General features: G+C 41.2%; 1 protein-coding gene across 1 annotated transcript in view; it reads right to left on the bottom strand.

Annotated features, from left to right (window-relative positions):
- The window catches only part of PHLPP1 (PH domain and leucine rich repeat protein phosphatase 1), a 207,145-nt gene that overhangs the window by 101,669 nt on the left and 93,118 nt on the right, over positions 1–12,358 (bottom strand). The window contains exons 2-3 of the mRNA XM_084787940.1: positions 9,294–9,490; positions 3,151–3,276 (exon numbers count right to left, since the gene is read on the bottom strand). Coding sequence (XP_084644066.1) covers positions 3,151–3,276; positions 9,294–9,490 — 323 coding nt within the window. The remainder of the gene's footprint in view (positions 1–3,150; positions 3,277–9,293; positions 9,491–12,358) is intronic.

Below are 12,358 nucleotides of genomic sequence, written 5' to 3'. Positions count from 1 at the left end.
ATATGTACATCACGTGCATGCCTGGTCCCCAAAGAGGACAGAAGAGGGCATGGAAATTGGAGTTACAAGGAGTGGTGAGCTGCCAAGTGGGTAAAGGGAACCAAATCCAGTGGTATATGAAACCACTGACCCATCTCTCCAGTCCCATTAATTTCTTTCTTGTCTGTTTAACTGGATAAATCCTGCACTGGTAGGGATTGTACTCCTGGAAACTGTCAGTCATAGAAAATAGACTAAAAATCTGTCACAGAGCAGAGGGGACAAAGCATAATGACCAAATAAAATGTGGTGCCTTGGATTAGAAAGCAAACAGAAAAGCAACTGTAGGACATATGCAGTCTTGAGGACATTGCAGAGTGATATGCCAATAAGGTGTTTCTCCTGGTTCTGAGGAATGCACCATAACTACACGTGCAGGAAACAGATCAAGGGGCATACAGAAACTGTTTCTGTAAATATAACATAATGTCAGAGTAATTAAAGGAAAAGCTTATATTTAAGATCATTATCTCAATACAGAGGAAGTTCCTTGGCTTTGACAATATGCTGGCATTTTGTTCTGAATAAAGGAGGGCATCCGGCAACTGACTAACCACTTTGAACCCATAGTGTCACTTAATCGTGAATACATATATAGCTACTTACATACAAAGCATATTACTTCATCCTTGTCTCCTAACAGCTGAAGCACAGGATGCATTTTAAAGCTACTAGACAAGTGTATGTACCCCTCACATCACAGTCACCCTACCTGTAAAGAAAGAGGAAGTGCATCTTTCCCACTTCCAGCTGCAGACCAATCCCTGTGCACTTAGAACCTGGATTTGCCTTGTGTCTGGAAAGCCTTCTAAGTACCACGACCAAAACCTGCCAGTGCTAAAGAGTCTAAGGAGCCAGGCCTCATCAGAGAGCAGCAAGTCGCCTGTCCTCCAAATGAGGACAGAAAGCCTCTGAAATGTCAGACTCTGGTTTTCCATTAACTGTTTCTGCAGCTGCTCTCTTACTCACTGGCTTAGCAAACAGCTCCATCATGTAGCAGTGTGAATCATACTGAACTTGGGATAACAAATTGGATTGTAAATTTAAAAACATGACAGTGAATTCTGTGGTAATGTTCCTGCACCCCAGAGACCATCATTTAAAACACACACCCAAAACCAAAGCACTTAGTGCAGCAATCTAGCCCATCACTTCACAGTAAGATGCAAAAACGCCTGCCCACAAAGGATCTGAAAGATCAGCATTTACTTATCTTCTTTATAATGTTATTCTCGTTTAACACCCAGATGCATTATTTCATGGGACAAATATACATGCACAATACACAAGGGCCTAGGGGAATATAAAATAGCCGGAATAAGATAAAAAGAATGAAATCACTCAAGAAGGCAGAACAAAAGGGACGGCGGGGGAGATGACATGAGAGTTAGACGGTTTACATGAACATATAACCAGAAGACAGCTTGCAAGCTTGCTACTGTATTCTGCGCTTCTGTATGTATCCTGCCCCAGGCTGGTCACGAAATGCTCTCCATCTGCTGCCACTTATCTGTAACATTAAGATGGTCATTTCAGTCTACTCATGGAACCTAAGGTTTGCCAAGATTTTACACATAAAAATTTCACTTATTATTGTTTAAATAGGTGTGGTGCTCTGTCCACATGCATGTCTGTGCATTGCCATCAGACGACAGAAGTGAGTGGTAGCTCTCCTGGAACTGGACTGAACCCAAGTCCCCTGAAAGATCAGCAAGTACTCTCTCCTTTTTTTTTTTTTTTTAAAGATTTATTTATTTAGTATGTATACAGTACTCTGCCTGTATGTACGCCTGCACACCAGAAGAGGGCACCAGATCTCATTATGGATGGTTGTGAGCCACCGTGTGGTTGCTGGGAATTGAACTCAGGATCTTTGGGAGAATTGACAGCGCTCTCAACCACTGAGCCATCTCTCCAGCCACAGCAAGGACTCTTTACCAGTGAGTCATCTCTCCATCCCCCATACAAAAACTGTAAAGTCTCACTTTCATTATGTGGGTCTTGTTCGAGCAACTATATTTTTGAGATTTTATGAGTGCTATTTCCATGTCATGAGTGGAAGACACTATCTCACAGAAGATAGCCTGGTTTTTTGGCCCTTACAATTCTGCCCTCACTTCAGCAACTTTCTCTGATCCCTAAGTGTAGGAGTTGCACTGTAGATTTATGGATTTGGTCTGCATACCCACAGTCTCTTATTCGTTGCCTTGTGACCAGTCTTAGATCTCCGTAACAGGCTCCATCTACTGCAAAGAGCAGACTATGTGATGAGGGCTGAGAGGTACATTTATCTGTAAGTAGAAGGTTAAGTATTTATAATACACTTACAAAGTATGTTTGTTAGGAAAATGACTGTAGTTATGTTCTGTCTAGAATCCATGGCCTCTCTACAGGGAGCTTGCTAGGTCTACATTTACAGACCCAGGCATGAATTCCCTCCCAAAGAGGGGACCTGAAGTCCAACTAGATAGCTACAGGCTATCCCAAAAAGTGTATGCAAGGACTGCACCACTGTGGCTATCTTGATGGGCCAGTCACAAGGTGAAGAGCTACAGACAATCGATGATGATGAAAGAGAAATAATCAGTTTTCTTCAAGGATGAGCTTCCTGACAGTTATCCAGTCCCAAGCGGTCAGCCTTAAACCTTAAAGGCACGTAAATATGAGCAACAGCAAATGGATTCAACAGTTGCATTACACACATGAACACGCATGCGCGCGCACACACACACCCACACACCGCTACACCACACCAATAATGACTAAAGAAGTCATGAACATGAGAATGGATGGGGGAAACGGAAGAAACTGGAGAGTGGAGAAAGAGGGATGGAGATTATTTAAAACACTCAGATAAAATTCTCAAAGAAAGGAAGGAAAGAAAGAAAAAGACATACTGATTTTTTTTCTTTTAAATGCTGTTTTGGGGCTGGCAGACAAAGCCATTGATACTAAAGTAAAATTACTTAGGATGCTCATTTTCACCCATATTTAGCTTTTTAACCACTAAGAGTTGCTAGGCATCAGTATATCGGAAAGCAAAAAACACAATGCAGAAAATTGCGTCTTGGAATTAAATATGGCACAAAGCAAGGCATAAGTATTGGTTACCTTGGAGACTTGTCTCAGCCACCGTAAGTACTCCGTGAAAGTATCAAAGCATATGTAGTAAGTCTGGCTTTGGGGCCCTGAAGAGCTGAATGCTAAACAGTGCTGGTGCTTTTTTACTTCTTCCACCTATGAAAAGATGAAGAGAACAAAGACAAGTAAACCAGAGTGCAGTTACATTGGCATCTCCCCCACACTCACTTCTTTTACTACTTACAGCCACATCCTTACATCTGACCAACCAATTTTAGACACCCAGAAGTCAAGAAAGGGATTTCTGTCCTCATTAGGACTCACCCCCTAAGTGAAATTCTCTTCTTCTTGTTGAATAACGGCCCATGCTCTTCCTTCTTATTCTTTATATCCGTATCTTTACAACAAGGCTTTGGGCTTCCTCCTCTTATAGTTAAAATAATAAACTTCCATTCACAGTAAATTCTTCACAAAGAAGAAAAGATTAAATACACCCTATTACACAAATTCCTATTGTTTTCTTGACAAAAATGACCCGACTGTAAGCCAAGTCACAAAGAACGTACAAAAGAATTCTTAAATTATTATAGTCAGCCCTGGCTGCCTAATGGGGAAGGCACTGGCCTCCTAAACTGCCATTATGATATGAACACTGTTTAAAATGCAATCATCTCAGAAATCATTAATGAAAATTAGCTTAAACTCTGTGTATGTTTAAAAGATGAGAGCTTTGTTAGTGCTGCCAGAGCCTGTGTGTGCTGGCAAGTGTCCCATCAGTCCATGATGGTGACAGGCCCAGCCCCAGAAACGATAATCAACTACAGCCTCCTAATCATTTCAGAGATTTAAAACATGGTTTTTATTTCTTACCCTAAAAACTTAGTACTGAATAAATACAGGACAAAAATCTGTGGGATGAAATCAAGCAAATACAAGGGGAAAATAATATATTTTAATGTTTAGAAAAGAAAGTAGAGCTGGGCGTGGTGGCACGTACCTTTAATCCCAGCACTCAAGAGGTAGAGGCAGGCGGATCGCTGTAAGTTCGAGGCCAGCCTGGACTACAAAGTGAGTCCAGGATAGCCAAGGATACACAGAGAAACTCTGCTTTGGGGGGGGGGGGTGAAGAAAAGAAAGAAAGAAAGAAAGAAAGAAAGAAAGAAAGAAAGAAAGAAAGAAAAAATTTAATTTGCTTATTAGCAAGAAAATTAAAAACCAAAAAACCGAATGAACTCTATGCTAAATGACAGTAACAACGAAATAGGTAATAGAGCTGAAGAGACGGCTCAGAGGTGAGCAGAGACTGTGCTCCTTCCGAGGACCTGAGTTCTGTTCCCAGCACCCACACCAGGCAACTTACAGAAGCTCTATGGGGTCTGATTTCTTCTTCTAGCCTCCACAGGCACTTGTACTCATGTGTACATGCCCCTTATACACACAAACACATAATTAAAAAGAATAATGTGGGATTCGATGGGTAAAGGCACCTGCTACCCAGCCCAACAACATGAATTTGACGTCCAGATCCTACATCACAGGAGAAAACCAACTCCCAAGTTGTCCATACATACACTATGGCACCAATGTGCACCTACATGTACATACACATACTATAACTTAATAATAAAAGATGATCAGACATGTACACTAGAGTGTGTGTGTAAACATACACCTTGGCAAACAACTTGGTTCTCATCTTGTAGTATGAGTCTGCTTACATGCCAGAGCTCAGTAACTGTCTCTGGTGTATACACTCAAGAACAGCTTATTTTCAGGAGGTCGCCGTAGGCATATGGGCTGAGATCTTCACTGCTCAGGACCTGTCTCACGCATCATGTGGTGCTTTACTCTGGAAACCCTTGCTAGCCCTTTTAATGCCAAGAGTATATCCTTTGCAGCGCAGACAGGCATTCTCCAATATGCCACCCACTTCCAAGCATTTCCCAGACCTTTCCCAGAAGTAAACGCAGTATAACTTATCTGGCTATATAAGCTGCCGACAAGAGTGGCATGTGTCGCTATTTCAGATCTACATATACAAAGGCGAGGCTGGAAAGATAGCAGGGAACAAGCTACCAGGTATTCCTTACAAATACCTACAGCCACAGCTCCAGTATGGGTGGGAACAGGAAGGCAGCAGAGCTTGTTGGCTTGCAGTCTAGCCAAGAGGTGAGGCTGAGATGCAGAGAGAGATCCTGCCTCAGAAGAGCAGGCAGAGAATGATTTAAAGGAATCTGGGTAGCCTCTCCTCACCTGCTCTCACACAGACACACAAATACAAATGAGTCTTTAAATACATAAGACAGTGAATGGCAGGACTGTTACTCCTTCCTCTGCCACGGGTCACAAATAGTAAACAACAGCAGAACAGAGCATCAGGCAGGGTCCTTACTATAATGTACAAAAGGAGAAATCAACTGCAAACTCCACCAACTCATAGTGGCCTTGTAATACTGGAAGCCATCAAGACCTGGTTGTTGTGTCACCATGGTGTATCTTCAAAGCTAGTGTTTCAATCTTTGTTGTTTCCCTTCTGGGTGCCCTTGTGTTCCCCCTGTGAAGTCTCCGTTACTGTCCCTTTGTCACAGGAAACACTGTCAATTGATGATCATCGTCCTGTCAGTGTTCTGGGAAAGCAGAGGCAGAGGGCACAGCTCCCATTGTCTGTCACCCTCCTCAGTCTGAGGGATTCCCTTAGACATGCCAGGTCCTTGACTCAGGCCAAACTAGGATACATAGCTTCCATGCTAAAAGAATTTAAGAGTAGCCAGTTTATAAAGCTGCATTTGAATTGAATAAAAATATTTTAGTAAAGGGTTAAAGATGGCAGTGAAAACATGGGTACTAAGAAGAAAGCAAGATGGAGCCCTGAGAGCCAGAATATGGGCTTCTCAGCAAAGAGCTGCAGAAAGTGAGACAAGCCCAATGTCAGGACAGGCTCCAGGGCAAGTCGCTGTTCACTCTTGAATGTCAAAATCATTTCTATATAATACCAATGTCCCTGCGTGCAGAAATTCACTTGAAAACAACTTCTGCCTCAAAAAAATGTATTCACCAGGAGGCATATCACTCTAACATTTTATCAACAACACTGTAACAACAAAAACCTGGAAGCAAACCAAATGTTCATCAGTAGAAAAATGATTTTAAAATTATGGTAATTGTGGAACATTACAGATTAGAACATTCAGAAAGGAAAACTATATAAAATTGAAGTCTTCTTAAATATAACGAAGGAGAAAAATCTCTGTCTCAAAAGAATGTCCACTGGGCACTCTACTGACTGACGTTTGCTGTCTAATTCTGTCATCTGCCGACATACCTGATGTTTATCCTTTTATTTTCATTTGCTATATACTTAATAAATTCACTCATTTAAACCTGTGGGTATGGTCATCTTTGATAATTCTCTCTATTGTCCAGAAGAAAAGGTAAACATTTCATTTATTATTCATCTTTATTTGATTAGGTATTAAAGCCTTACTTAAATATATTTTCTAATAATCTGCTTAACTCTAAAGAGCAAATTTAGCATGACTACACAATGAATAAAAAGGCATCCAAAAAACATTTTCAACAACAACATCTTGAGAGAGCTTTATTTAACTTAAAAATAAAAATACACTTATAGGTGTGTGTCCATGTGCACGAGGACCAAGGTGCATATGAAGGTCAGAGGACACCTTGCAAGAATCAGTTCTGTCCTTCCATCATGTGAGTCCCAGGGGATCGAACTCAGGCCATGAGGCTTGGCAGCAAGTGCTACTACCCACACTACCCACACTACCCACGGAGACAACTCACTGGCCCAGGAGAACTTTCTTCAACAACGAAGTTACTCGTTATTTGAAAATTGTAAACTGATCATGTTCTCCTGATGTGGAAAACTTATATGATAACAACTACCACAAGATTATGACTAATTTACCCCACAATTCACTTCTAGCTCTTCCACATATTAAACGAGAAAGAAAGGGGAAAAGGGACCATGCGTTCAGTCCGTTTTTCCTTTACCAATTGAAACAGAATGACTAAAAGAAATAGTCAAACATTAAGGAAAGCTCAAGTTACAAAAAGTAAATTGTTTTCTCCTAACTGGGTCAACAGGTTTTAAAGGCTCAGTTTTTCAACAGGCTCCATTATTTTAAAACAGTGCAAAGCAGGTTTGACAAGATCTACTTGTAAAAAGCGGAAGCTATTAACTTTCAGTTCACTCAATAGTAGCAGTCCATCCAATAACAGGCCTGGGAAACAGGAGGAGGCTCTGAATGACAATGCTAATTATAGCTGGATTTTTCTGACCTTACCTGAACATTCCACGTGCTTTTCTTCCTTTCTGAGTATAATAATCTTGCTCCCACTGTATATGTCAAAAGATTTCTCACCCTTCAAGGTCTATTATTGTTACCTCTTTCATTACAAAATTCTCTCTTCCTCTAGAGAATGCTGCCCTTTTTCTAACCTCCCACCGTGCTCTTGCTCTCTCCGTCTCTTCCAGCTAGAGTGCAGATGATGACTTATCCATCCTGCATCTCCTGATATGGAGTCATAACCTGTTCAAAGGTGGAGATGGTAACTCCCATTTCCCAGTATCCAACAGTGCATTCCCCCACAAAGATATTCAAAAATGTTACATTATATTTGCCTATGCAAATACCCAGCCTCACAAAGAGACAGACTTCAGGTCTAACAGCATCAAATATTAAATGTGCGCAATTTAAACAATCACTCATGATGGCAACATTAACAACAAAACTTTCAGTAACCCATGAAAAGAAAAATGCCAAATAATAAGCTGCACTCAATGGGCTATGGATGTGACTACTTGGTAGACTACTTCCTAGCATGTGTCAAGCCTGGGTTCACATGAAACTGAAACTAGGTATGATGGCATACAGATGTAATCCCACACCTTGATCCCAGGCAGGAATATCAGGCTTTCAGGGTCATCCTTGACAACATACATAGTTTCAGTCACCAACCCTTATTGCGCAGACAAAGGTTAACAAGCAGTGGTTTCAAAATGGAAGAGTGAATAGATCGAAACCTATCTTCAGTCTCGCTAAAACCCTAATGTGAAAAGGCTTGCTAGGAGGAGTGTATCCCAGCAGCACATCAGAGAGTAACTAGCACAGGGCACTCACTAGGACAGAGCAACTACAGGATTGCTGGGCATCAGAGCCCCTTGTCACCACATAGACCCAGACTTACCTTCAGCTGACTCTTAGAACAGATCAAGCATTTGTCTTTTTTTTTTAAAGTTCATTATTTTTTTTTTATAAGAATTGGCTTATTTTTCCTCTAATTGCATTCTCTACTTTCTACTTCCTTTTCCATCCAGGAGAAAAAAAAATGTAAAGGAAATACTTGTTTCATGGTCCCAGTTCCAGCAAGACCATTTCTTATCTAAATCTTCCCCCCTTAATAAATTACATCATTTAAAAGCCAGCAAACATTTACATGTAATTATAGTGATACTATCCCTCAACAGAGAATTTAATACTTGCTTAGAAATAAACCAATAGAGATTTAGTACTCCTACAACACCAAACCAAAACAACAATAACAAAAACAAAAAATAAACAAACAAAAAACCCAAAACCTGGTCTACTGCATAAGCAATGGGCATAAAATAGTTAAAATACCCAAAGAAAAGCCATCGATAATGTTAGAAATATCTGTCAAGTATACGTAACACTTCTAGTTCAAATGTATGGCCAGCCATAGTAATAAGCTAATGACACTAATCCCACTGAGTCACTACACACAAGCAGACCACAGTGGAAACCTAGTCAGACTTCTGCAGTAGATGATCCTAAGCCTCCATCAGCATATTGCCTGTTCCTACAATCAGACTTCGGAACAGCATCCTCCCCTGTTAGTTGTGTTCAAAAACAAAAACAAAAACAAAGGATGCCTACTTATAATGAATTCAGCATCTGCACTCTAAAACAGAACAATGGCATTTTGTTCTTCCACTTTCTCTTAGGATCCAATGGCAAAGCTATTTTCACAGATCCAGTGGAGCATGGACGCTTACCAGTGGAACACATCAGAAAGTGAGACTTGAGAAAGTCAAATCCATTTCCCTTATATTATAGAAATCCATTAGTCAGGCTGGCAGGCCCTGACTAATGCTGGAATACTCTTCAGCATTCTTGCTTTACACTTACTTTTCCACCAATTAGTGGTAGAACATGCATCTTTCCACTCAAGCTGTCTTTCACAGATGATACTATCAGGCACGTCCCACACAGGATAACCTGGCGTCTTGTCCACCGGTTCACTGGCAACTGCATTTTGCCTTTTCGAACATTGTACATTCCTGAGAGCTGAATCCGCTCGGAACTCCCAGTGCTGTGAGGTTTTCCTAAAACAAACACAAGCAAACATGTTACATGTTAGTCTTTAAAAGTAACCTTTCCCCGTCTGCTATGCTAGATAAATTAATTAGGAAATAATAGTTATGGGGAGATTAAGTTAAAATTAAATAGCATATAGCGGTAGTCACTGTGGGACTTTGGTAACAAAAACAACCATAATTATTCCCCATTTATATTTTAATATCAAGTGAAGCACAACCTTTTTTCTTAAAACACACACAAAAAAGACTTTTAGCCCTTTCCTTATGATCTTTCTTTTTAACTTATTTTATATTTAGTAATATGGATTCAGGGTTTTTCTGGATGGCTAGTCATTAGTAAGATAAGAAGAAAGTGTTATGGCCAAGATACAAACAAACATCCAGCATCCCACATGTAACTAGATAATCAGCCTTACTGGGATTAGCTGCTGTTTCTCTCCAGGCTTATGCAATGCACAGTCACTACAAGTGACAGGGAAAAGTGATTGTTCTGATAGGAACACACACCACAAGATGCAGGCTGAGGACTCCGACATCTGTGATTTGTGGAGAAAGGAGTGTAGAGGAATGTTAATTGAGACCATGGCTGTTATGGCAAGAGATCACATCCAAAGATCTTCTAGGTCTGTGTGATCTGGATGGAATACAAACACGCCTTGAATCCAGGAGACAGAGGCAAACAGATCTGAGTTCAAGGCCAGCCTGGTGTGAAGCAAGTATAAGGTAAAGAAAAATCCTAAGTCCAGGTATGGTGGTCCATGCCTTTAATCCCAAATGAAGGTAAAGTTAGTTTATAGAAGGACCCATGTTTGAAAGTGATATCTAATTGAGTGGGAAAAAGTGCTAAATCAGAGGGGATTTGACAGAATAGGACATGCCCAACTCTCACAAGAAGAGAGCAGAAAGGGAAGGTACTTAAGAGGCAGTTTTACCAGGACAGTAATAGAGAGATGGGTTGCAGAGAGAAAGAACTCAGGTGAAGACACAATGAGCCAGAAAATGAGAAGACAGATTAGAGCAGATTGCTGAGTTAGTATGAGGGCAAGCAGAGCAATTTAGGCTGAGAGAGAAGCCAGATTGAATTAGTTAGCTTGGAGAAGAGTTTGAGTCCAAACAGCTACACTGGACCAGCCACTCCAGAGCTCAGAAAGAAGAATTAAAGGTGAACTTATTAAGCAGTAAGCCTCAGAGGCTGAAAACATTCTAGGCCTAGGTTAGATTGTACAGAGGCTAGAAGCTTCCAGGACAGGCATAGGTTAGCAGAAGGAAAATTAAATATTTTTACATATGGTGCTCTGTCATTGCTAAGAAGACCCAACATGATTGAAGAAGAAGAAAGCCCACAGACATTGCAGAAGCAGAGGCAATCTAACAGAAAGCCACAGAGAAATTCACCTGGGACCATTTACAGAGGAAGATTCAGTTCTTTGAGTTCAGCTGGATGCCCAGAGAGACTCAGGAGATCTTGGAGCAGTGGGAGCCTTGAGCACAGAGCAAGGAACCTCACAGGAGCCTCTTGGACAGTGAATCACAGCAAGTCACCCCAGAAGACAACTTTAATTATACAGACAGACTTTTCCTGCGTTAAAAATGGACCTACAAGAAGAACATTATGACGGGCAGATCTGGGACCAGGGGTCCTGCTCAAACTATGGCACCAGCCAAGAACAATACATGCAGTAAACTTCGAACCCCTACCCAGATCTTCCCAATGGACAGGACATTCTTCACAACTGAGTGGAGAGTGGGGTCTGACTTTCACACAAACTCTGGTGCCCCATATTCGACCACGTCCCCTGGATGGGGAGGCCTGGTGGCACTCAGAGGAAGGACAGCAGGTTACCAAGAAGAGACTTGATACCCTATAAGGATGGACAGGGGGAAGAGGTCCCCCTGAGTCACAATCATAGAGGAAGGGAGTAAGGGAAAAATAGGAGGGAGGGAAGAATGGGAGAATACAAGGGATGGGATAACAATTGAGATGAATAAATTAGTAAAATATATTTTTTAAAAAATGGGAAATTCCATTTCAGATCCCTTAAGAACAAGGGAAGGAGTTGGGGGGATAGAAATGTTGCTTTAAAAAGCCATTGCAGTACTCACTGCAACTGTGACCAATAGGATAGACACCCTCTACTGTCAATTGCAATCTTTATATTTTTCCTCTCAAAAAAGGTTGAAAAAAGTAGCTATACAACAAGAAAAATTAGCTACAATAATGCAAAGGCCTGAGAGACAAGAGATAGAGGAACTAAGAGAACAGAAAATGCTTAATTATGAACCTATGGTACCTAATGAAATTGATGACCAAGGTAGACAGCCCTTTGATAATGGAAGGGTAAGAAGCCTGGTTCGCTGGAACAGAGGCCAGCTCACTGGCATGGAGCTGGGCACGAGACTGCCTACATGTCTAGTTTATGTGTGGATTCATAAAGACAACAGTTGATCCAGGAGAGTAAAAGATACTTTTCCAAAGGAGGAGGAAGAGAGCAGCACTGTAACTTAGGAGACGCAGGGGCAGGCTTCAGCAGTTCTTGCTTTGCTCTGCCTTGACAATGATGGAACTATAGAAATATCAACAACGTCAGATGTTTCATAAGGAGATCAGAAAGAAAGGAGACAGATGTCCTGCAGTAGGACTCAAATGAGAAATGACATATTTGGAGGTCTAGTCATTAAGGACTGTGAGGGAAAAAAGTTCAAGAGATATTATATTATTAAAAATTAACAAACAACTGACAGGCCAGCAATGTGGCCCATGGTGTAAACGTGCTTGTCACCTGATGATGCAAGCCCGATGACCTGAGTTTGAGCCCTACGACCATGATGGAAGGAGAGAACTAAGTCCCAGGAAAGCTGTCCTCTGGCCTTCAC

This window comes from Acomys minous, assembly GCF_964271855.1.
Source record: "Acomys minous genome assembly, chromosome: 1".
Taxonomy (NCBI): Eukaryota; Metazoa; Chordata; class Mammalia; order Rodentia; family Muridae; genus Acomys; species Acomys minous.
The sequence above is the reverse complement of the archived record's forward strand: the minus strand, read 5'-3'. Positions and strand labels throughout refer to the sequence as shown.